This window comes from Erythrolamprus reginae, chromosome 1 (assembly GCF_031021105.1).
Source record: "Erythrolamprus reginae isolate rEryReg1 chromosome 1, rEryReg1.hap1, whole genome shotgun sequence".
Taxonomy (NCBI): domain Eukaryota; kingdom Metazoa; phylum Chordata; class Lepidosauria; order Squamata; family Dipsadidae; genus Erythrolamprus; species Erythrolamprus reginae.
This window is the reverse complement of record NC_091950.1, coordinates 261985761-262012232: the sequence shown is the minus strand read 5'-3', so window position 1 is coordinate 262012232 and position 26472 is coordinate 261985761. Positions and strand designations below refer to the sequence as shown.

At 42.6% G+C, this 26472-nt stretch overlaps 1 protein-coding gene across 2 annotated transcripts in view; it reads right to left on the bottom strand.

Moving 5' to 3' along the window:
- ERICH1 (glutamate rich 1) overlaps positions 1 to 22917 on the bottom strand; it is a 116050-nt gene extending 93133 nt beyond the window's left edge. The window contains exons 1-2 of one of the 2 annotated variants that reach the window (XM_070732903.1): positions 22698 to 22917; positions 4215 to 4373 (exon numbers count right to left, since the gene is read on the bottom strand). In XM_070732903.1, the coding sequence (XP_070589004.1) occupies positions 4215 to 4373; positions 22698 to 22722 (184 nt within the window). In that variant the 5' untranslated portion in view covers positions 22723 to 22917. The remainder of the gene's footprint in view (positions 1 to 4214; positions 4374 to 22697) is intronic. The other variant, XM_070732904.1, reaches the window with a different exon arrangement.
- Positions 22918 to 26472: the final 3555 nt, after the last annotated feature.

Here is a 26472-nt window from a genome sequence, read left to right as displayed (position 1 = left end):
ATGTTACTTATAAAGAGAAGAATTAGCGAGACACCAGAAATGCATAATCTAATAAAGCAAAAGGCTTGGCCTATAATCTCTACACATTTACAACAAAACATTCCTGTAAATTACTTTAAATTACTAAACTTATATATATAAATGAGAATCAAGTAACTTAACTCCATCACCCCTTACTGATTCAAGGGATTTTGCCTAGATTATTACCTGACAATGATTGGGAAGATCTATGCAACAGAAACTAAGACTTAAAAGCAGCAGTTCATTGATCCAAACCATAAAATTACGGCTTTAGGAGATTATGAATAATCAGCAGCCATATTGATAGTTATGTCATGTTAACATAATCACCCAACAGAAGACAAATTCTTGATGGAAAGGCATTTAAAATGTCATATTCTACTGTGCAAAATAAAAATTACAGTCTGTTGTTCCTTCTTGCAACAGTAATTAACTGCTAAAATGAATTGTTTAATCAGTCTGCAGAAGTTGTTTATTCCAATATTGCACTGCCGAAGAGTCTCTTATGAATATGTATAGACAATATTTGCTTTGCTTGCCAGTCTATCTCCAGTTCTCAGTCCTCCAAATCACAAGCATTTTTAATACAAGGCAAGCCACGTTTTGTTAAGGCTGCGTGTGTAAAGCATGCTTTAAGCTGCTAGCATTCCGGAACTGGCACAGAAATACATCTGTTCTTGTAAATCAGCACAAGTGCAGCAAAGGAGTTTAGAAAGCACTCACATTACATTTAAAATACCACATTAAAAACAAACAAGGGTTTACTGCAACCCCAGATTATTGATTCTAGCAATATATTTGCCACTCTAGAGAAATATTATCAATATAAGGAATGTAAAAAGAAAATATTACTCTTTCTCAATCATTCTGAATTATTATCTAGCAATACATTAGGATTCTTCTATCTATTCATGTGGGGCACATTTCACATTTAACAGCAAATATACTCCTTTTTGATGATGAATATGCATGATTACTGGCTCCCAACAGTGTTCTCAAACCCATTCCTGAAGTAATGATTATGTAATTGTAGGGCTACAGCCTATTCATTCCTTTGCTCTCCAATCCACTTAAATTCTGCTAGGTCCTTTTCAATAAACTATTTGCTATATAGGCCTTGCAGCTTTAGGAATCAAGGAAAGACTCTATTTTATTTAACCTAAAGAAGAGCCTACTACTTTGATATTGTCAAAAAAAAATTGTAGATATGTCCATGAAGTCATCAGGATTAAGCAAAACTCATGCTTTTATGGTTAAACAGAATTAAAGAATTTGCTCAAGACGGATTGGCTTGGGGATAAAATAACCAATGAATAAAACATACAGCAGCCTCTTTAAGTCAATTGACTTAATTTTGCTTAATTTTGATCAGATTTTCCCAATGAAATTAATTCTATTTGGAGTTAGAAATCCTCTGATTCCAAAGGCAGCATAGCTGAACACATTTTGAAGTTGAAGTAAGCTGTATTAGACTGATAAATCAAGCAGGGCAATGAAACACTTAATCTTCTAAGGCAAAAAAAAAAAAACATATTTTGGAACACACAGAGAAACCTGTATCTGCAACTCCTTAAACTAAATGCATATTTTGTAGGACAAAATGCTTCCTGGAGTATAAAGGGAAGTCTTCATTTAGCAACTACAACTGAGACTGCAAGTTCATCATTAAGCGAAACCATGGCGATGCTTATATTTATACTTCAGCTTTCCTTTGCTTTACAAAGCTGTGAAGGTTATAAATGTAGTCATAAAATAGCTGTGAATTGTACCTAGTACGATAACTACAAACAGTCAATAAACAAGGACTAATTACATAGGATGTGGACGCCATTCATATAAATTTGAGTCAACTTGATTAGAATGCTTGATTGCATTATAGCAATAGCACTTAGACTTATATACTGCTTCACAGTGCTTTATAGCCCTTTCTAAGCAATTTACAAAGTCAGCCTATTGCCCCCAACAATCTGGGTCCTCAATTTTACCGATCTTGGAAGGATGGAAGGCTGAGTCAACCTTGAAGCAGAAAGACTCAAACTGCCAAACTGATGGCAATCGACAGTCAGCAAAAATAGCCTGTAACACTGCATTCTAACCACTGCATCGCCATGGCTCTCAGGTTATAATATCAAGCATTGTGTCCAATTTGAAATACCAGGTGGGATGCATTATTTTCACAAATGAAGGCATTTTTTAAAGGGAGTATGTACCAAAAAAAAAAAATCACAATTCAATGCATGGTTTTTTTTTTAATGTGCAATAAGTTTAACCAATCTACATCCACTCGTCTTTTTAGCTGAATACTAAAGAGTAATTCCTGAGCGTTGGACCACCTATCAGTATTTCAAAGATGATAGTTTACAATTCACAAATGTGTTGCTTTTTTAGTGGCAAATTATCAAAGGTGATTTTTGTTTTGCACCTGCCAACTAAATTCTTATATGTTTTTAGTTTCTGAAGTTAATTTTTGCCTTGCTAATATTTTTTGTTTAAAAAACGCTAGTTGTTGATAGCTGTTGTTCCTTTGGCGAAGTACTATTACTGTTTTAAAACTGTGACTTGTAATAACAGCAATTCAACACTCAAATTCAACCTAAAAGGCAAAAATAATCAACCACAGTTCTCCCACTGATGCACTTGAAGCCAAGAGCTTTAGTAAAAATGGTCTTGCGTGTAGCTTTGCAGCAAAGAAGCAATTAAACCCCAAATGTATCATTTTGAGTTCATCCAAAATCCTTTTTGGATGATAAAGGGCTTATTCAGACGCTCAGCTTGCTATGGCATAAATGGCCCTTAACTTTTTGTTAAGGACATGAATGCATGATGTTCTTAGTATGACTCTGGCCCACCAGGATGGAGCCTCTATCTGCTCCACTTTTTAAATGGCTTTACAGTTTCTGCCAGCACAAACTGTGCTGAATGATCAGTCTGCAATTCAATCTGGAGTGCCAATAAGTTTAGAGAAAAACGCAGGCCCAGCTGTGAGAGATGCAAGCTAAGGCTATCATAGACATGTCCCTCCCTATACTTGGCTACTTATTGCCAAGGATTATTTAATCCTAGATCTCTCTTATCAGTAAATACAGTGATACCTTGCCTTACAAACTTAATTGGTTCCGGGACGAGGTTCTTAAGGTGAAAGGTTTGTAAGATGAAACAATGTTTCCCATAGGAATCAATGGAAAAACGATTAATGCGTGCAAGCCCAAAATTCACCCCTTTTGCCAGCCGAAGCGCCCATTTTTGCACTGCTGGGATTCCCCTAAGGCTCCCCTCCATGGGAAACCCCACCTCTGGACTTCTGTGTTTTTGCGATGCTGCAGGGGAATCCCAGCATCACAAAAACAAGCGCTTCGCTGGCAACAGAAGTCCAGAGGTGGGGTTTCCCAGCGAAGGGAGCATCAGTGAAATCGCAGAATTGCAAAAACACCAAAGTCCTCGAAACCCCACCTCCAGACCTTTGTGTTTTTGCGATGCTGCGGTTTCACTGAGGCTCCCCTTGCTGGGAAACCTCACCTCCGGACTTCCGTTGCCAGCGAATTGCCCATTTTTGCGCTGCTGGGATTCCCCTGCGGCATCACAAAAACATGGAAGTCCAGAGGTGGGGTTTCCCATGGAGGGGAGTCTCATGATCCCAGCAGTGCAAAAACAGGAGCTTCACTGGCAATGGAAGTCCGGAGGTGGGGCATCCCAGCGGCGTCGGTGGGTTTGTAAGGTGAAAGTATTTTGTAAGAAGAGGCAAAAAAAATCTTAAACCCCGGGTTTGTATCTCGAAAAGTTTGTATGACGAGGCGTTTGTAAGACAAGGTATCACTGTACTGGTATGTCTTCCTGACTCTTCCCCTTGGTTTTATATGCTTGGTATATGTCCTGAGATCCAGACTACTGGACGTGTGTGTAAAACAGTGCCAAAGTTGTGAGAGATTGGGCAGACGTACCATGGTTTGATTGGCAGAACATCTGAGGCTGACAGCCAGCAGCCCAGCAGAGAAGTTGCCAGCATATCCAGAGTCAAAACAGACTGGAGTGACCTATACCTTTCACATATCCAAATGCTGTTACTTCAAGTCAAACTTGCTGAGTTTGGCTACCATAGCAAAACAAACTGGAACTGGTTGGATATTACAGGTAATTCTTGCTTAATGATCATGTATACGTACACCCACATGTCAATGCACACATGCAAACATTACCTTGGACACTGGGATCTTTTTCCAAAGCTGCCACATTCTTAGCCTCTTCCTGAGTTGCAACTTCCCCTTTCAAAACAGTAGGGTTTTCTACGCTTGAAGAAACTACATTGGGAAGTACAGGAGCAGGGAAGAGTTTTTCCAGGACTTTCTTCTGGAACACTAAAAAGGTAACAACAGAATAAAGAAGTTTAAAAAAAAGCTTAAGGTACTCCAGCTTTCTGGGTCAAAAGCCTTCTTTAAGCAAGGAGCAGACATTCTTATATAGGAGAACTCACAAGTGGAAAAAATAACATAGGAAGACAGAAGAATTAGGGCAGCAGTATGTGTGTGTGTGTATGTTTATTTCCACCCGTGTTTTATAAATAACTCAAGGTGACAACATACCTAATCCCCTTTCCTCCCTCTATTTCCCCCAGAACAAAAGCCATGTGAGGTTGGTTGAGCTGAGAGCGATTGACTGGTCCAAGGTCACCCAGCATGCTTTCATGCTTAAGATGTAACTACAATGCACAGTCTTCTGGTTTTTAGTCTGGTGCCTTAAAACCAACTCTCTGGTTCCTGAACTGTGGACTACAGATCTTAGAAGGTGAGGTTGACAGTGGAAATAATACAACTATTACGAAGTATAATAATAATAATAATAATAATAATAATAATAATTATTATTATTATTATTATTATTATTATTATTTATTGGATTTGTATGCCGCCCCTCTCCGTAGACTCGGGGCGGCTAACAACAACAATAAAAACAGCATGTGACAATCCAATAATAAAACAACTAAAAACCCTTATAATAAAACCAAACATACAAACATACCATGCATAACTTGTAATGGCTAAGGGGGAAGGAATATCTCAACTCCCCCATGCCTGGCGGTATAAATGAGTCTTGAGTAATTTACGAAAGACAGGGAGGGTGGCGGCAATTCTAATCTCTGGGGGGAGTTGGTTCCAGAGGGTCGGGGCCGCCACAGAGAAGGCTCTTCCCCTGGGGCCCGCCAAATGACATTGTTTAGTCGACGGGACCCAGAGAAGTATGATACCCAGAAACAATTTCTCAATCAAACAATAACATAAATACCCTGGGGAAGAGGATCACGTCATAAAACAAATCTTTCTAGTTTTCAATTATTTTACATTTTTTTAAATTAAGGGTATAGCTCAGAAAAACGGAACAGAAGGAAAAGTCTGATCACCATCCTTTTGAACAATTTTAGTAGGTTTTCAGAAGATTTCCTCCCCAATGTTTTTGTGTAAATAGAAATACATCTAATCCTAGTTTTTTAAGCTGCATATGTATGCTGCTCTGATTAATGAAATACAAACCCATTTAAAATCATTGCTCACAATTAGCTTTTTATTATATTTTGTCAACTTAGAACTACTGTCATGTAGGATCTGCCAAATTTCATAAAAAAGGGTCTTTTTGTCCCTTGGCTACCTGTGAAATACAGGATCTCTGTTGAATGGAACAGGTCCCAAGACACCTTTCACTAACATCCTAGATCAATAGATCCCAGTTTCAGCACACCTGGAGGGCCACAACTATGTAAGGTTACTTTACAGGCCATAGAAGTATGGGCAAAGTACAATGAGACTAAGAAAGGTTCAGTTTCAAATTCACCTGAGCTACGGAAGTTCATTAGAGGACCTGGGGCCAATCAATCTTTGGAAATTGAAAAAAAAATTGGAAGAAGAACTACATATGTCACTTGAAGTTCTTCAAAGAAATGGAAACTAACAAACTTTATTTATAGTTTCATTAAAAGTATCTTAATGTGGGTTGTCAATTTGTGCTCAAGGGAGAGATGTGTATTTTTCCCCTTTACATATGTCAATTAAAGATCCAGCCAATCTTTCCATGACTTGGTTCTAGGAAGTAAAGCATCCAGTTTTCATTCAAAAAACAAATAAACAAATTGATCTGTTCATGAGCTCCAACCCTCCCATTTTCAATTATAATGTATTTTGTCTACTCGGAGATTAAAAAAACATATCAACATTTGACCTATGGTTGTTATGGCAATGATCAACCCCAGTCTCAAGGGAGAGCAGGTTGAAGTTTCCTAACACCAGCAATCATTGAAATTCCACCCCCTAGACCTAAGTTAAACAGCTCTTGTAAGGATATCACTGTGAAACAGAAGCAGCTATATACAATATGAGTTAAGAACCACATTTGGTTGGAGCAGCGGTCCCCAAACTACGGCCTGTTGAGGTCTTTTAACCGGCCCGCGGCAGCACACGAGATTTTACCGACCGATATAATAAGCTCCCGAATCTCCTGTCCACTCACCGCAGTCGGCTGCTGAGCGAGGAGGAGGTGGAGAGGCAAGAGGCGGGGAGGAAAGTGGGCCTGCAATTGGCCTCTTTCTTTGCCGCCTTTAGGGAGAGAAATTGCTGCTGCCCTATGGCAGAGCAGCAACAGTTCCTCTCCTTAAAGGCGAGAAAGAAAGGTAGAGAGAGAAAGAGAAAGGGAGGGAGAGAGAAAGAGAGAGGGAGAAATAGAGAGGGAGAGAGAAAGGAAGAAGAGAGATAGAATGGGAGATAGAGAAAGGGAGAAATAGAGAGAGGGGGAGAGAGAAAGTGTGAGAGATACAAAGAGGGAGAGTTAGAAAGAGTGAGTAAGAGAAAGAGAGAAGAGAGAGAGAAAGCAAACAAGAGAGAGACAGAGAGATAAAAAGAAAGAGAGAGAGAGAGAAAGAGGGAGAGAGATAGGAAGAGGGAGAGATGGAAAGAGAGAGAGAGAAATGAGAAAATGATGGAGGGAAAGAACGGGAGAAGAAAATGAAACAAATGAGAGAAAAGGAAGAGGGAAGAGAGAAGTGGAGAGGAAGGAGGGAGGGAAGGAAGGAAGGAGAAATGGAGGGAGTTTATTGATTTAAGTTTAAATTTACTTGTTAATAAAAAAGTATAAATTACTTTATTACTTAGTTATTAATTACTTAATTACTTATTACTTCTTCTTTATTTTAAATATTGGATTTGTTCCCATTTTGTTTTTTACTTTAAAATAAGGTATGTGCAGTGTGCATAGGGATTTGTTCATAGGTTTTTTTAATAGTCCGGCCCTCCAACAGTCTGAGGGACCGTGAACTGGCCCCCTGTGTAAAAAGTTTGGGGACCCCTGGGTTGGAGATATCAACTTTTCTTTCCCCAAATATAACCTGTTGTCAATCTCCCACTAAACTGAGGCTCCATTTAATTAATATGCTGTTAATTATACAGTATTCTAAAAATCTGGAATTTGCCCAGTTTTAAGGAGCTCTGGATATACTGAACCTGGAACTTTTAAAAAGGTGATTTCATATTATTGGAATGGTGTGATTACATTACAGCCTGGATAATGGTGTGTATTCATAAGGTCTAGATTTAACTGGTGATTTAAAAATTTTACTGCGAGGATTATGTTATTATTCTGATAAAGTAAAAACTAATATTTTTTAAACATTAACTTTTAGCCTAATTTTTTTTTAAAAAATAATACAATTAATTTCCTTTTTAATGTTCCCAATATTTTTCTTCTTGTTCTCAATAATTAATTAAATGAAATTTATTGCTTTCTTCTTCACCATTATTACTGAAATTGGTTCAAAATTAAAAAGAGTTTCAAAAAAGAGTTTTAAGTACATTTTAAGTTGTGATCATTTTAAGTGTTCCTTTTTTGATACAAAGATTCCTCCCAGATGAAGCACAAGCTGTTTTAGACCAGGGTGATTCACTACTGGAGGTCCATGGAGAAATCTTGGTAAACGGCATCTGGTCCAGGGAGCAGCCGGAGTTTGCTGTCCATTGCGGCTGCAATGGACACTTGCCTTCCGAGACTGGCATTGCAACATCTGTCCTGGCGCTTCCCTATAAATAAGTTGCCTTTACCTAAACACTCAGATATAACTTCAAGCTTCCTGAGAAAAGCATACAGTGGAAGCCGCATGGGGCTCTTCCCTGCTTGAGCAGCCATGAGCTCCCATTGTCTGGGCTAAGGGAAGCGCCATCTGGCCCCCAGTCTGCCCAGTCCCACCCCTGACAGACCGGCGTCAGCTGCTGCAGCTGTTCTTCTGTTCTGAGGGGGGGTCTGAGAGTGCTGCCCCCCTTCTCATCCCCAGAGCAGCAGCATCTGGGTCTCCATTAACGGTCACCCTCCCACCAAACGTGCATGGGACCAAGCAGGCTGGAGACCGGCTGGCGCTTTCCTTGGCTGCTCAAGTGGCTGTCGCAAAGCCCACAGCTGGGTTGGGCAGGCTCATTGCAGCACATCCCAGCACCACGAGGCCCATCTGTGCAATAGGCTGTGCTGTCTTGGCCCTAATCAAGCACATGTCTTATCTGTGTGCTGGCGGTGGCTTCCAGGCCATCCTCCCCTCCAGAGAAGCGGGCAGAATGAAGAGACAATTGGCTGCAACTCTCCACCCAGCCTTCCTTGCTGGGTGCTGCCACTTCCTACAAACTTCCTGGGAAATGGTCAGAGCGAGGGGCAGGTGGGAGTGGCCAGAATGCCCATTCATCAGCTCTCCAGGCAGTGTTACTGCCCCGCCAAAGCCCCTGCCAGCCCTGGAGCCTCAGGCCAGTGGAGCTCCATAGGTGTGCACCTCAATGCTGCTCGGCTCCAGAAGGTCCCAGAGTTGAAGCCAAGAGGGGTGGTGGTGGTGGTGCTGGGCCACCTGCCCTCCCAGAGCACTTTTTTCCTTCTCCTGTTGCAGAGAAGAGAAAAAGAAAGAAAGAGGGTGGGAGATAGAGACAAAAAAGAAAGGAACAGAACAGAAAAGAAAGGAGAAAAGAAGGAAAGGAAAGGAAGAAGAGGAAAGGAAAGAAGGAAAGGAAATGGGGAGGGGAGGGGAGGAAAGAGAAGGAAAGAGAAAGGAAAGGAAGAAGAGGAAAGGAAAGAAGGAAAGGAAAGGGGGAGGGGAGGGGAGGAAAGAGAAGAGAAGGAAAGAGAAAGGAAAGGAAGAAGAGGAAAGGAAAGAAGGAAAGGAAAGGGGGAGGGGAGGGGAGGAAAGAGAAGAGAAGGAAAGAGAAAGGAAAGGAAGAAGAGGAAAGGAAAGAAGGAAAGGAAAGGGGGAGGGGAGGGGAGGAAAGAGAAGGAAAGAGAAAGGAAAGGAAGAAGAGGAAAGGAAAGAAGGAAAGGAAAGGGGGAGGGGAGGGGAGGAAAGGGACTATAGCTACCGCTCTGGAATATGGGACTGACTTTCCCAACAACATCAGCAAGCCACCGTCAAATAAGCTTCAATTATTTTGTAGTAATTACATTAACTTTAATAATTTTGAGATGAACAATTGATAATTTGTTATTTAAAAACTCAAGACAACATCCCACAGGTGCATTACTCTATGAAGATTTGATCTCATGATCAAATAAACACTTTGCACTTATATTTAAACAAGCAATTTGTGGTTGGGCCTCATATTGTGACCACTTCACTAATTAAAAATACTAGAAAGATCAAATTTAGAACAGCTATCGAGAACTGTGAATAAACATCAAATGCAACTTGATGGCCATATCTTATGTATGCCTAAAGACTGACCTCCAAAAATTGTGCAATGGTATGGTATAATATGGTAAAAGTTGCATCATGCACTACTATCTCTTAGAGCAGTGTTTCCCAACCTTGGCCACTTGAAGATATCTGGACTTCAACTCCCAGAATTCCCCAGCCAGCATTTGCTGGCTGGGGAATTCTGGGAATTGAAGTCCAGATGTCTTCAAGTTACCAAGGTTGGGAAACACTGTCTTAGAGGGAAGAGAAAACAAGACCGGACTCAGAAAAATTGGCATCAATTATAGACTTAAAATTAAACATTTTAAGATTACTAATGTCCGTTGGGGCGATGTCAAAGATGCTGCAAATGGTTAAAACTGCTGGGAAACATTTGATGCTCAATTTGCTCTGCTCAAGACCTAATGATGAGGATGACAGTTGTATTTAAAAACTCTTTCAGGCAAAGACAACTTCTATTAGAGGTAACCGTCATATACTGTACAATAGTAACTGATGATGTTACTTTGGTTATGAAATGTCTTTAAGAAAATAATAATCAGGGGCTCCTTATTTCAACCCTGAGCTACGAATATTTAGTAGTAATTTCACTTGAGACTATACAACCTATCTCTAGGGCAGTGTTTCCCAACCTTGGCAACTTGAAGGTATTTGGACTTTAACTCCCAGAATTCCCCAGCCAGCATTGCTGGCTGGGGGATTCTGGGAGTTGAAGTCCAGATACCTTCAAGTTGCCAAGGTTGGGAAACACTGCTCTAGGGAACATGCTTACTGGCCAAACAACCAATCAAACAAGTCAAGACCTTCAAATACTTAGGCATTGTTTTCCACACCAAGGGCAAATACCATGCCAACTATGTTAGCTTAAAGGTACAGGAAACAACTGCAGCTCTACAATCTTTCTATCTACTTCTCCAATAGAGTTCAGAATCTATCAAGAGTGCTTAAAGTCTACTCAACAAAATTTTCCCTTTGGAGACCAGTTGGGGCCTTACAGGTAATTTCTTCCTCTCGAAAGAGCTAAGTATTTGAGATCTATCCTGCTGCATTCCAAATGCGGTACATGGCCATGAAGTTGGCTTACTCAAAATAGAAACTTCCACTTGGATTCACATCCTTTCATATTGGTCTAAGCTTATTCTTTCTCCAGCTGATTTGGCCCTTTAATTATGACCAACAATTTCCAGTCTCTCTGCTGTAGGGAAATATATGAAAATTTAAAATCTAATAGTTTCTCAGGGCAGTCATCACCCTGCTGGGCTATGAATCTGTGCTAGCTAATCTTAAACAACATGCCATCAACTCAAAAGCCATAATCAGCCTTACATAGAAACATCTTTTTGAGACACTCTGCACATTGACTTCCCCCAGTTGCATAATGACCCTCAAATTCAGAAAAAAAAATTGTCCTTGGCTAGATTAAATAATGCTCTCCCAATAGGTACTGGGGGGGGGGGGAGGGAATGAGATCCTGATACATTCCATTTGAATGGAAATTGTGCCCTTGCAGTGGAGAAGCAATTAAAATGCTGGAATATGTTATATTGTATTGCTTCTTCTATAATGACACTCATCAAGAATTATTGTCCCAAAGGAATTACTGTCCCAAAGGTGTTTTTTCAAGAGGCAAAAAATATATTTGGGACAACCATGACTTGATGGCTGAGAATCTCCATAGACACCACGAATTAATATTTCCACTCATCACCAAATATTCCAGTCTCAGGTTGCTGGTTACTTTCGGGCTAATACAATTCTACTTCAATAATTACAGCTCAACACTGTTCCATAGTTTATACAATTTGCCATCATTTTTTTCCCCAAGCATCTCCTAGGTATTCTCTGTTTGGAAACATTTCAAATGCGGCTATTTAGTTTTTACTGTTTATTAATGTTTTATGTTCTGACTGTCAATTGAATCTTATTTCTGTCTTAATTTAATTAGCTGCCAGAATTGTTTTAACAATATAAATAGTCACCATAATTGGACTCTTAACTTTTAATTTTGAAACCATAATCCCTCTTTATGCATCGTTCTTCTGCATATATTAATTACCACATTCTAAAAGAAATATTAATTATGACTTTTCCATAGCTTTTAGTATAATTATAAGCTATATATTTCTAATTGGTAATTTTACTGTTTTGTTATCCGTTGCCATACATACATCATTCTCTACTGTATTATGTTTTTCAGTTCCAAACTCTTAAACGTTTAACTTACAATTTTACTTGTACTGTGATATGATTTTAAAGTTTATTTTACTCTAATCAATTATCATTATTTTGTTTGGTTTTACTGGCCATTCGCCTTTAAAATAGAATGACTGACTGACTACAATCTAGGTTTTCCAGAACTATATTTGCCACTGCCAAGTGTGTTGCTAACATTGGCCTTAAAACACAGGACAGAAAACAGAGTTTAGATAGCAGGGCACTTGGAGGGGGCATTGCATTTTGGGTGTGGGCATGCACACAGGCTATCCCCACATGCTCCTCCCATTCTGGCTCGAAAAGGTTCACCATCTAGGTGAACACCATATAGGCTGTCCCATCTCACTTGAATATACCATATTTTTCGGAATATAAGACACACTTTAGTTTTTGGAGAGGAAAATAGGGAAAAGTATTTGTTTACCAGGTATTCATCTGGCTAGCGTACTTAGTATGGTCAGCTCCAGCACATTATTTTCTCCCTTGGTTAAGGGCTTAAAAAAACCTTTATTCTGAGAAAGTAACAATGAAAGAGCTTGCAAGCCAGTAAGTGCTAGGGACATCATTAGCACCTGTAAAGAAATGGTCTGAGCAAGTAGAGCAATGGAAAAAACATCCTACAAAGACAGGGTTTGGAAAACATTATTCACAGAGAGTAACAATGAAAGAGCTTTGAAGCTGTTAAAAGCTGACAACATTGTTAGCACCTGGTTATGGCTGGAAAGAAACATTTGGAGCAAATAGAGAATGGTGGAGGGAGTCAAAGACAGGATTTAGAAAACATTATTCACAGAGAGAAACAATGAAAGAGCCTGCAAGGTAAGAGCTGGTAAGATCATTAGCAGCTAGTTAGGGATGGGGGGGAAAAGCTACATTCATAGTATAAGAAGCACCCTAATTATCAGCTTCTTTTAGGGAGGAAAAAGGTGTGTCTTATACACCGAAAAATACGGTAATTTCCAACCCAGCTGAAAAAAGACCCTGGTCTAAAAATTAATATTTTGTTACTATTCCCAACTGTACATTAAATAGGGATCAGGTCAAAGATCACACAATGGTTCTTGAATTTAGAGCTGCAGTCCAAACTACACTAGCTATCTACTGTATTTTCTCCTGGTTATACAGTGATCCCTCGATTATCGCGAGGGTTCCGTTCCAAGACCCCTCGCGATAATCGATTTTTTGCGATGTAGGGTTGCGGAAGTAAAAACACCATCTGCGCATGCGCGCCCTTTTTTTCATGGCCGCGCATGCGCAGATGGTGGAGTTTGCGTGGGCGGCGGGGAAGACCCAGGGAAGGTTCCTTCGGCCGCCCAGCAGCTGATCTGCTCGGCAGCGCAGCGAGGAGCCGAATCGGGGTTTCCCCATTGCGTGGGCGGTGGGGAAACCCCGATCTTCGTCTGCTCGCTGCTGCTGCGGCCGCCCAGCAGCTGATCTGCTCGGCAGCGCAGCAGCAGCGAGCAGACGAAGATCGGGGTTTCCCCGCCGCCCACGCAGAGGGGAAACCCCGATTCGGCTCCTCGCTGCGCTGCCGAGCAGATCAGCTGCTGGGCGGCCGAAGGAACCTTCCCTGGGTCTTCCTCGCTGATGCCCCCGCTCGCCCGCCCGCCACCCGCCGCCCGCCCGCCGCCCGCCAGCAAGAGGGGGAGAGATAGAGAAAGAGAGAGAAGGAAAGAAAGAGATGAGAGAGGGAGGAAGAGAGTGTGAGAGAGGAAGAAGCAAGATAGAGAAAGAGAGAGAGAAAGAAAGATGAGAAAGGAAGGAAGAGAGTGACGTCATCGGGTGGGAAAAATCGCGATATAGCGTTTCGCGAAGAACGAGATCGCGAAAATCGAGGGATCACTGTATTTCATGGGAGAGTTATAGGCCTTTATAAAGAGAGATTTCAATATTCTTTTTTCTGTATTGCAGGAGAGGTACCTCGAAACGTTTATCATCTTCTGCTTGTGTTCTTGTGGTACAGAATAAATTTAAAGTTTATACATACATTTTTACTTTATAGGTTTTATTTGGCCTTATGCAAAATTTGATTTATTATTGTTTGAATAAGAATGGCAGGGCAGCATTTGATTATCAGACAGCCTTGCTATTAGCCATTTTCAGTTCATTTAAGTTTTGCAGTTTTGATACCTAGCTTCAAGAATTTGTCAGATAATTTGTCGAAAGGTTATACAAATATCCAAACAAATGAAGAGAGAGAAAGAGAGAAAATGGATATCAGAATAGGCAACTACATCAGCTATTTTCATTTTTTATCTGAGAAGTAAAATTACATGAGCTTTCACTTTCAAATTGCAAAAGAAACATTAAGTTAGGCCGAAGAAGCAGCTATCCTCAAAATGAAACCCAATTACAACTTACCCTTAGCAAAGATGACCATTGGTAAAGGACCTTAGAATTACCGTTCACTAACAACTGAAGGGGAACATTTTCCCAGCCCCTGATGCACATTAAAGACAGGAAAAATATGCTTCTTAGAAGTGTAGATCTAACCTGCTTGTTTTCAACATTATTTGGAGGCCTGGGCAGCAATTATGTAGAAACATGTAATTTTTGTTATCAAATCATACTAGCTTAAAGATCTACACAAGTCCTTTTGAAACAAAAGGCTTTATACACTGTAAAATACATCTGAGCAAATATTTTGGGTTCCTTTTAGCACCTTCTATAGGAAAGTTTTCCTTCATATGCTTTGTTTTTCTTGGCTTTGACCAAGACCTACAAATTAATTCATTTAATGTTAAATGGTTAATGGTAAAATACCCAAAGTTGTCATTTGTTCATGGCTACCCCAGGCAGGTTCATACATACAATTCACAACGCTTAGAAAACTTCAATAATGCCATTGTTATCAGAAGAAAGCTGAAAAGAAAATGACATCTCTGCAGTAAAGATGACTACTATGATTGAAGAAAATAAGTATATTCCGCAAACAAAATCTTTTCAGATTTTTTTTTTCAATTCAGGCAAAAGAAAAGCAGGCAATATACTGTACCTTGGCTCTCTTTTAAATCATGGACTGTTTGTATTCTAAACAAAGCACCTGAAACAATCATTCTGTTCAATGAATGACTGTGAACAGAAACCATATTTAAAGCTATGGGGGAAAATTACATTCAACGTGCCTGGGGAGATGTTTCCCTATTACTATTAATTTAGATTTGACTGTGGGCAAGCTTCTGCAGATCCCAATGAAAAGAAGAAATACAGTATCACATGGAGAGGAAGTGTGTGTGTGTGTGTGTGTAAGGGGAGAAGAGCTTGTATAAGTCCGCGGAGAGGGGCGGCATACAAATCTAAATAATAAATAAATAAATAAATAACTTTTCGGGCAAAAAACAAACACCTGAGCATATAGTTGCACAGTATGAAAGAGCAAATGTCGCAAACACATGCACATACGCAGAAGAACACAGCAGCAAGAATATAGTTTTGCAACCAAAGGCAAGGATGGCATTTTCTAAACTTAAAAAGAGACTCCATTGTCCATGGCCCAAAATGCCATCTCTAAATCCCTAGTTTGCCTATCAATCACTTGCAGCATGTATACACCACAGCACTTACAAATGAGCAAACCCTGCGCTCACAAATCAATCTCTTGCACTGACAGAATACATTCAAGGCTCTCCATTACACTATTCCAATTTCAAAAGAACACTAGCCAAGTACAAACCTATTTTCAAGAATCAGATGTGAACAGTATTTGCCACAAGACCACATTTAATGTGGCCTGCAACAGGGATGGACAACCTCATTGCTTGGGGTCTCTTGCAGCTTACCAGTTCAGCTTTTGCAACATTTTGCAACGTGGTTGGTAAATCCCAGCGGCTGATAAGGTCCCACAGAGTTGGCCTTCTCCGGGTCCCGTCAACCAAACAATGTCGTTTGGTGGGCCCCGGGGGAAGAGCCTTCTCTGTGGCGGCCCCGGCCCTCTGGAATCAACTCCCCCCAGAGATTAAAACAGCCCCCACCCTCCTTGTCTTTTGCAAGTTACTCAAGACCCACCTATATCGCCAGGCATGGGGTAACTAAGACATCTCCCCCAGGCTTTCTTATATTTTATGTTTGGTATGTATGTGTTGTATGGTTTTTTAACAGTTGGGTTTTTTTAATATAATTCTTATTATTAGATTTGTTCCATTGTTTATACTGTTTTTTATTATTGTTGTGAGCCGCCCCGAGTCTTCGGAGAGGGGCGCATACAAATCTAATAAAATAAATAAATCAATCAATCAATCCACAGTAACTGAATTAAAATATGCCTGGGATAAATATATATCCATCCTAAGATAAAATATAGGAGATAGTATAAGGGCAGACTAGATGGACCATGAGGTCTTTTTCTGCCATTAATCTTCTCTGTTTCTATGTTTCTATCTAGAATCCTCTGCCTCTATTGAAACCAACTGGGCATAGGGGTTTTTTTTGTTATTTTTAAGATAGGACACATACCTGAGCATTGGGGTGTAATCTACAACAGGCTTAATACAGTTTGAGAAAAGCTAAGAAAAAGTCCCTTCAAATCCAGGAATCAATCCAACAATGTGCCTCCAGCGATATGTACTATTAATTAAGCTATCCACTGAAGCCTTCCAAACATTGTAGCCTTTCACTATTCCCGCCTTGCGATGATCTCTGTGAATATTTAGAGATCTTACCATGCTGCCTTGGAATCCATCTGGTGTTTACATTTCATTATTTCCCATCAGTTTGGGTTTTTTTAAAAAAAATTAAAAATCAGTTAGGCTAAGTTGAATATTGTCTTATCAATTGTCCTTCCTTTTATCATTTCCAATCCGATGCTGTATCAGAAAGAAATTAGGTCATAAGCATTTATGACTGTTGAACTGTCTCGGGGTCATGTAAACACCTTTTGTGGCCTTCTGGTAAGGAGTCAAGGGGGAAGTCAGATTCACTTAACCACCTAAACAACTGCAGTGATTCATTTTTCAAAAGCTCATAAAATAGAGCAAAATTGGCTTAACAACTGTCTTGGTTAGCAACATACACTTTTGGCTTAATTGTACTCATAAATCAAGGATTACCCGTGCTCCATTCCACTTTTAACCCTACAGATTATATTCTGAAGATTATATTAGCGATTCAAAAATTTAAAGAACAAAGCTGACGAAAGAGAATACAATAACTGTATCTAATGGTATACTTAGAGATGAAATTGCACTGGAAACTGCCATAGGATGCATCCAGAAACTGATTACAAAAAATGTGACATCATCATAGGAGGTGCAGAACACATGAAGAGAAAATTAGCCCTCTGTTTTGCTCTTTCACTAGGACCAATTACACAGTACACCAAATTGCCAAGTGGAAAACCAATAACATTTGGGTTTTTTTCTTTTCTTTCTTCAAAAACAGCTCCTTCTGAAAAGAACCTTTAGAAACAATCTTGTCAATGGGCAGTGCTTTATTACTATATTTATATAAGTACTGTTATTCATAAAGATGAATTGTATGGCAGCTCATAAATATGCTAGTAAAATGAAACATTATTAGCATAAAAACACATCGTTCAAACATCATTCGGAATTTTATACATAAAATCTTCCAAACAAATGTCATAAATATAAATACATAACTGACAATGACTGAATGAAAATGTTTTCGCTGGGAATCTAAAAGTCCAGAAGGATATCACTTGGCAAATGTCTCCACAGATGCCATTTTGATGTCATTGTGAAAAGAAAAGAGCTTTGGCTCACTAGTGATCAACTCCATCATGTCATTTGGCATAAGTACTTGCAATAATAGATGCACATGAGACAAGGCAGATCCTAAACTATTTAGGAACTGGCTAGGAGACTTTGAGCCAATCACTTTCTCGCAACTCAACCCATTTCACAGTGTTGTCATGGTGGGGAAAATAGGAAAAAGTGTTGTGTATATCTGCTGCTTTGAGTTACTTATAATAAAGAAATAAATATTGAAAAACATCTGTGAATTAGAGGTAGAAAAAAAAGCTACCACTCATTTCCCCCTTTTTAAAATGGATTTACAAGTACAGGCATGCAAAATTCTGAGCTATATGGGATACTGGCAGAAACAACAAAAATTTATTAACACATACTTCAAACAGCTATGTTTTTCACAAATAAGCTGTGTAAAAACAAATGTGATTTTAATGATTTCAGTTTAATAATAAATGCAAAGAATCTTTTCCTGTCATTCTTGGATTACTACTTATTAAGAAAGCTGATCCTGGAAATTGATTTAAGAATTCAAAGCTAGTATAAGATAGCTAATTTCTTAATAGAAAAATGAAGTCATCATCTGTATCATATGATATCTAGTAAGAAAAATACCCTAGATTAGTAATGAAACCTTCCATTCACCAACATCTGTTTTATAACCAAGAATATACTTTATCCAAGGAACAGGATACAAAAACAAACTCTATTTTGATAAAGTTGAAAGGAATATGTAATGGCAAGAAAGTATTTTTAATTTTCTGTTAATTTTCTGCTCTAAATTGTGCTTTACTAATGCTTAATAGATGATTCTCCTTTTAAATAAGAAGCAAATAAAATTATACAATGAAGAAAAGGACATAACCAACATCAATGGTGTAAAAATTCTATGGTCTATATAGAGTTCTGTCTGATGAGCCGATTTTGTACAAATGAAAGTTGAATCTCTTCCAGTCTGCCTAGAGAAAGGAGCCAAGAATTATAATGCTACAGGAATTATTTTTAATTTAGAAAATGAATTAAAAGGGCAATTGAGAGGAGAAACGTGTAGCATGCAGAAAAGACAGATGAGATAAATGTACAGAAGTAAGAAGACAAAATACTTGAAGTTTAAACAGACTCCAACAATCCATATTCCTCCTTTGTATTACTAGACTTATCTAGTTCCCAGCCCAATATTAAACCGGTCTGTACTGTGTTGCAGATTAAAAGTAGCTTTTCCTGCTTAAGGTGACAGGGACCCATTATAACAGGGTATGCAAATATTATTATTATTATTATTATTATTATTATTATTATTATTATTATTATCATTATTATTATTATTATTATTATTATTTAGATTTGTATGCCGCTCCTCTCTGGAGACTCAGATGTTTGTCTATAAAATCAATATTGTTTTGTAGCAGCTAGGGCAGCGTTGTCAAACTTGATTTCATTGATGGCCACATAAGGGTTATGTTTGACCTTGGGGGTCCGAGGTAGGCTTGGCTGGGGTGCGTGTGGCCAGCTCATCACTCCTGTCAGGGGCACCTGTGGTGGCCCAAACGCTCTGTCACACGGCCCTCCCGAGCTCCGTTTTCACTGGCAGAGGGTTGCAGAAGGCCCTGGCAGCCGAAAATGGAGCTTGGGAGGCCGTTTTCATTGACAGAAGCACCATGGTCCTTCGCTGTTCCCCCATGGAGCAGATCTAAGTACCCCGTGATCAGGCCCCCGGGCCTTAAGTTTGACACCCCTGAGCTAGGGCAAGAAGAGAGCCAGTTTGGTATACTGGTTAAGGCCTTACACTACAAAACCAAGAGACTGTGAGTTCTAATCCCATATGGCTGGTGAACTTAGACCAATTCTTAACCCTAAAAAGCAGGGAAGGGAAAATTATTTCTGGGGAGAAAAAAGTGTTGCCAAGAAAACTGCAGCCATGTCCAGGCAATTGCCAGAAGTCTGAAGGTCATAAACAAACAAGGAATGGCAAAGACCTGCCTATGGGTGCCAGGTGTGCATGGTTTTATCTCTTTCCCCTTGAATGACTACCATCTGCTACTTCTCAGTTAAAACCAGATCTTTTCTTTGTTCCCCATTTCCTTTTCAAATGTATCTGTCTAGCTTATATAAACCTAGTTGCTTCTTCCAGCCCATCCCTTTCTTTTGTTCTCCTCAACCTTTTACCCATTACACGTAAGCATGATATTGCACTACCCCTTATGCTATTGAAAAAAGATGATTTTGCAAAACAATTCAAGGAATGGAGAAATAAATATCCCCAAATTCCAAACACTTCTTGTCAGTTTCCTTAATGAGGTCAAATCAATTTTCTCTTCCAGCTCCAAATGATATACAGTGATCCCCCATTTATTGCGTCCCCAACCATTGCGAACAGGGTACTTCGCTATTTTTCAACCCGGAAGTCAAAAATACCATCTACGCATGCGTGCCGGGCACGCATGCGTAGATGGCAGCGGCTTCCCTGGGTCTTCCCCCTCTTGCTGGCGTCAGCGAGGAGTTTCCCCACCGCCCACGCAAACTCCTCGCTGCCGCCCGCCCTTCGCCCACCCACGCCGTTCATTCTCGCCGCTTTTGAGCTGAGTCCGGGAGCGAATTCGCTCCCGGACTCAGCTCAAAAGCGCCGATAGCAAGCGGCAAGGAACGGCTTGTCTCGGCGCTTTCGAGCTGAGTCCGGTCAGCTCGAAAGCGCCGAGACAAGCCGTTCCTTGCCGCTTGCTATCGGCGGTTTTGAGCTGAGTCCGGAAGCGAATTCGCTTCCGGACTCAGCTCAAAACCGCCGATAGCAAGCGGCAAGGAACGGCTTGTCTCGGCGCTTTCGAGCTGAGTCCGGTCAGCTCGAAAGCGCCGAGACAAGCCGTTCCTTGCCGCTTGCTATCGGCGGTTTTGAGCTGAGTCCGGAAGCGAATTCGCTCCCGGACTCAGCTCGAAAGCGCCGAGAGCCAGCGCCCCCCGGACCCTCAACCCGGGTTTGGGGGGCTGCTAGGAAGCCCTCCATGCCGGCGGCAAACAGCCGCCCCGCCCCCAATCTTCGGCTCCTCGCTAGCGCTGTGGGAGTAAAAACGCCATCTGCACATGCGCAGACGGTGTTTTTACTTCCGCAGCGCTACTTCGCGAAAACCCGCTCGTTGCGGGGGGTCCTGGAACGGAACCCTCGCAACGAGCGGGGGTCTACTGTATATATATGAAATTCTTACAAACAAAAGTTAAGAGAAGGGGAATTGAGGGCAGAGGTGGGATTTGTGCAAACCCCAGCTGAGGTGAAGGTGAACTTTTGTGAGATGAAATGCTGCAATGGACAAAAATGACACAGGATCAATAAATAAAACAGCTTGGCTTTTCCATGCTACAGATTGCATTTACCAAGGGGGAAGAATTGCACACTCTGGAGAGACCAACAGAAGGGTATATTAGCAAACCCATCAGTTAGAATCACATAATTTGGCCCGAACAGCTGTAAAAAAAAAAAGTGGAACTGACAATAATTATATTGCTTATGTTTTTTGCTGACCCAAAGGATAGCTGCTCCTTTACGTCAATAGTAGAGAAAAGTTCCAATGGTAAAGGGTTGTATTGTTTTACAACCACTTCAAGAAGCCTTATCTGCATTTTAAAATAGTGAAAAATCTAGCTCTTTTTGTCATTCCACTAATTTCACTGGAGTAAATCAAAGACATAGGAAACCTGATAATAGATTTAAAGATAAGCAACATTAATATTTTGGCTAGGCCTGGTCAGGAGCTGCAGAGAGAGGGGAAAAAACAAACTGTGCATAAATACAGGGCAGACTTAAGCAGAGCTGTTGCTGCCTGCACAGTTCCCTCTATTCCCAGATCCAGGGGGTCATCCCCAACCTGTTGATGGCCCACTTAAAATACTGGCCTGTCTTCAAAAGGCTCCCTCTGTCCAAGATGGCTTCTGAAGCCGGCTAATTGGAGGGGAAGGAAAAGCTTCCCCCTCCAAATGTTTCCTTAATGTTGGAATTGCAGCCGGGGTTCTCAAAGAGGGCTGCCAAACTTAATTTTGACTGCAAAAGGGGCCTGGCCACTCACCAGCTGATGAAATAGCCAGCCGAGGGCGCTGTGAGGCTCACTGAGCCCTCAGTGCAAACTGCACTTTTTAATGTTCCCTCTTGTAACAGCAAAACAGCTAGGATCCAGGGAGAGCCAGGAAGAGTTCTCTTTCCAGGGAAGAAAAGAGCTCAAACTCAGGAGCTAGAAATTTTACATCCAAGAGCGGAGACTGAGTTGATTAACTGGAGACAGTTAACAGTGAGACTGTGTCTTCAGAAATTCAACCCAGTCATAGGGCTAAGGGATTAGAGTGACCCATCCTGGAGTCTCCCGTTCATCAGAACATGGAGAATTATTGCACACTAACCATGCTTCCTGGAAACTGTGTAAATTACCTGGAGGTGGAACAGAAACAGGTAAGCCTGTTACCTATTAGCTTCACTACTATAGGACCTTACTTTGCCCACCATCCCAGGCGACAGGCAAACCTAATTTCTCTCTCTCTCTCTCTCTCTTTCTTTCTCTCTCTTCTAGCTATTTGATGACCTCTTTCCAAAGCTTCTTCAAATATTCTCACCTCTTAACAGCAGAAAAGTCTTTTTCTTGTTAGCAATTAGTGCTTTGTCCATGCCTAAAACATAAACAAAGCTTATAGCCTGTCGAGATTCTCAGTCATCCAGATCAAGGTTGTCTCAAAGGTGATTTTTCAGGAGGCAACTAGACTTTCAAGGAGTCCGGATGCCTCCTGGAAAAAAAACCCCACCCTTGGGATAAACAAAACTTTCTTCTCTACCAATCGCAGCCAACTCTACTGCAGTACAGCACCTGGGAGGGGGCGTGCATAAGCGCACCACTGTGTCTACCGTCCCTGTCCTACTGCCCTCTTTATCGTTACTTTTTACTTATGTATGTTTATACAAACTACTACTATCATATACATGTTTGGCAAATAAAATAAATCAATCAATCGTCCAGCCCATCTCCACTTGATCTCTATGCTTCCTGCACGTTCTTGTTTGCCTGCTTCCTCTGCTCGCCCCGCCGCCTCACCTTCACTCCTCCTGTTCAAGGCCATGTGTCCCAGGGAGGCGCACAAAAGCAGCAAAGGCTCACACCCCTCGCAGAGGGAGAATCATAGCGCCCGGTTGCCAAACAGACCTCCACGTTCTCCTGCTGTTACTGTTGCTGTTGCTGCTGCTGCTGCCGCTGCTCCGTCCCACTCCCAGCTTCCTTTTTTCCATCCGCAGAGGCCCTGGCTTCTCATTGGCTCTTGCTCTGAAGAGGGGCGGTCCTTACGCTAGCGTTCCAAGGGGCGGGGAAGACCTCCCTTCGAGTACTGCCCGGCCGGGGACTGAACCGGGCCCCGCCCGCCGAGTTCCAGAGAGGAGGGGGGTTGAGGACGCCGTGCGCGGCTGCGCAGAACGGTGAGGTTCGGACGGCGGCAGCAGCAGCAGCAGCAGTGAGCGAAGCCGCTTTTTTTACGGAGCAGCCGGGCAGCACCTGGGCGCGCGGAAAGGGAACTTATCCGGCGGCGCCGTTTTCTCCCGAGTCCATGAGACAAAATACACCCGGGGGATAATGTCCATTTATGCACACTTCTCTGCCTCTTTTCTTCTTCACCTTCATTCTTGCTACTACCACAGTTATTGCCACTAGCCTTCGCCCGACTCGTTGAGCGCAGCATGCAACTCACTATAACGCTAAATGAATAATGCACTAGAATGTCCGCGCTGAAAAAGGTAAGCGGGCAGACAATCAAGCGAGACCGCCCAAGGACCCTCGTGCGGTGGTGGTGCTGGTTTGGGGCAGGAGCGGAGAGGCAGGAGGGGGGGGGAGCGTCTAAGCTTCTACTCTACACGCGCGCACACGCATACGCAAATGCACACAAGCACCTTCAGTGTTATCTTTGGCCAAAGATTTAAAACCAGCCACGCTGAGCAAAATATGTTTGGGCCAGCTGCAAACTCTCGGAGTGTGTGGGTTTCGGGGAAGGGGGTGGTGGTGGTGTCCGAGGTAGAGATGGAAAGGGCTGGTAGTATTAAGTCGACGGTGGTGGTGGTCAGGGAGATGGCGTTGCTGGTGCTGCGGTTAGAGTTTGCCTCGGCGTGGTGGTTCCGAGCGGGGTTTCTAATAGTTATTGAGGGGACAGAGGGGATTCTCCTTGGGCCATTGAAGGCAAAAGCCTGGAAGCTGGCCCTAGTGGGGGTGGGTTGTATATTTCGGCTCGATTTTCCCCCCTCTGGGTCTTTCGACGTGGCCTTGACGGGGAGACGACGTTCGAGGGCTGGGGTAGCATCTGTTGCGGAGGCTGTTTTCTTTCGGGAAGAGAGCGATGGTAGGGGAGACGGAGTTGAAGAGAACGGGAGTTTTCTGTGACAGCTGCGATTATTTCGGTCACGGAGGGGGGGAGTACTGCGTGGGAACAGACAGAGCTACTACCGTCGTCGATGGTGTTCAGAAGCGAGGGTACCGTGTCCATCCCTCGTTTACCCTGGATACACTGGCGGAGAGGTGGGGGGAGGCTTAAAGCGCCTAGAATTGATACTGAGGATGTCAGAACTATTGGGGTGACAGATTGAGGGTTTTTAATACCCTCGCCTCTTTGTGGGGAGTCCCGATCCTGAAGGTGCTCGTAGAAGGGGGAGAGAGAAACCAAGGAAGAGTTGGGGTGACTGGTGAGCGACGGGCATGGGGAAGCGGTGTTAGAAAGCGCGACAGAAAGAAAACTCGGGGGCCAGGGAAGGCTCTTTACAAAAGGGAAGGGTTGCAGGAGCAGACGCGACGGCGTTCTCCCAAAAAGCTCGGGCTCAGTTTGGGCAAACGAAGGTATCGAACTGGCGGCGGCAGCGACTCTTTGGGAGCGAGGGAGGACTTTCTCAGCAATAACCGAGAAGGTCCTGAAGATACCCCCGTTTCGGAGGGGGCCTCCTCACGTTCAGATGTAGCACTCGGAAACGACTGGGACTGCGGCGAGCGTCTTTCGATCTAAGATGGGAGCGGGTACAAGCGCGTTAAAAACAAAAAAACAAAAAACCACCCCGCGCTTCTGGAGAAGCTAGAGGAAAAGGAGAGGTTCCCGCTTCCGCGGAAAATGCCGGGATGAGACGAGTCCCCGCCGAGCGCGACCTCTTGTTCTTTTGGCTGGGGTGACCGCCGTCCATGTTATCCCTTCGGTGGAGCTCCGCGCCTGTAGTGCAGCGCCGTCCGCTGCTGAGGGGGGCTGCGGACTGGCGCTCGCTTCATGTACTTCTTCCCCAGTGCTCTAAGCGCGCGGGGTTTCCCTCACGAGGCTCTGACAGACACCTTGCACACACTCCGCGAGGTTGGGGAAGGGGCGTCTTTCAGACCCCGTCTCCCCAACGGTGGCGGGTTCAGATAAAGGTGGTGTGGGGTGACGAATTAACACTTTGCGCTTGGACTCAAACGGACTGGTCCCCGACGCAGATGTCCCCTCGGTTTCTGAAGTCCTGGAAGTGTGAGGAGACCGTGGACCCGTTTCATTGTTTCCTCACAGAAGTAAAAGAGCGGGCGCTCATTCTGTCCGTTAAATCTGCGAGAAGGCGGGTTGCTCTCTCTGTGTGTATTTGTGTGTGTGTGTGTGTGTGTGTGTGTGTGTGTGTGTGTGTGTGTATGAGAGAGAGAGAGAGAGAGAGGCGGGAGGGGGAAGGGAGGGGGGAGATAAAAAGAGAGGAGGGAGGGAAAGAGAAAGGGGGGAGAGAAAGAGGGAGAGAGGGAGGGATGGGGGGAGGGAGGGAGGGAGAGAAAGTGTGTGTGAGAGCATCGGACGAGCGGAGAACTACTGAGGCTTCTGGGACAGAGCGGCGAACCGACTCCCTTTCTCCTCTGCTCCCTCCAACACGACGCCTACTAGTCCCGAGGCGAAGCCAGCGAGCGGCAGAGAAGTTTGAGGGAGGTGGAAGGAGAAGCGAGGGCGGCTGTAAAGAGGGGACGCGCTGTAGGCTGCTTTCACTTGGAAGAGTCTCGCGTGGAAGGCAAATATCCCGCGCTCCTTGGGTAGAGGAACTACAGTACTGCCAGGTGCAGAAAGGCCGGGCCGCGAATGCGAGTCGCGCTGCCTTTGAGGTGAGAGGAGGCGAGGCGAAGCTCTTGCGCGCCAGCCTTCCGCAATGGCCCATTTCGTGCCAAACGAACTTCCAAACCTCGCCCCCCCCCCCCCCGGAGTTTAAGACACTGAGCAAAAAGCTATAGATCTGTTCCTTGTTAAATTATGTACACACATAATCAGGATTTGAGAGTACATTTCCCCAGTGCCAGGTAGTCTTCCATATTTAGGTCCACAAATGAGCCCAAAATTTGCATTGCTAAGCAAGACGGTTGTTAAGTGAGTTTTGCCTCATTTTATAACCTTTCTTGCCACTGTTGTTAAATGAATAATTGCAGTTGCTAATTAAGTAGGACAGTTAAGTGAACCAGGCAAAAGGTTATCACAAGACCCCTGGAGACTGCATCCATCATAAATATGTGCCAATAAAGGAGAATATTTGTAGCCCAACATTGAATTATTATTATTATTTATTAGATTTGTATGCCGCCCCTCTTCGAAGACTCTGAGCGGCATACAAATTGAGAGGTGCATACAAATTGAGAGGTGTCTGAGCTTGGTTATTTTCTTGCAGACATTTCACACCCAAACTAGGTAATATCATCACTGCTAGTAAGGAGACTGTGAACACTGATGACATTACCTAGTTTGGGTAGTGAAATGTCTGCAAGAAAATAACCAAGCTCAGAGAGCACCAAGGACCTCTCAAATATGTGCCAGTTGCCAAGCTTTTGATTTTGCAACTGTTAGGGTTGCTGCGGT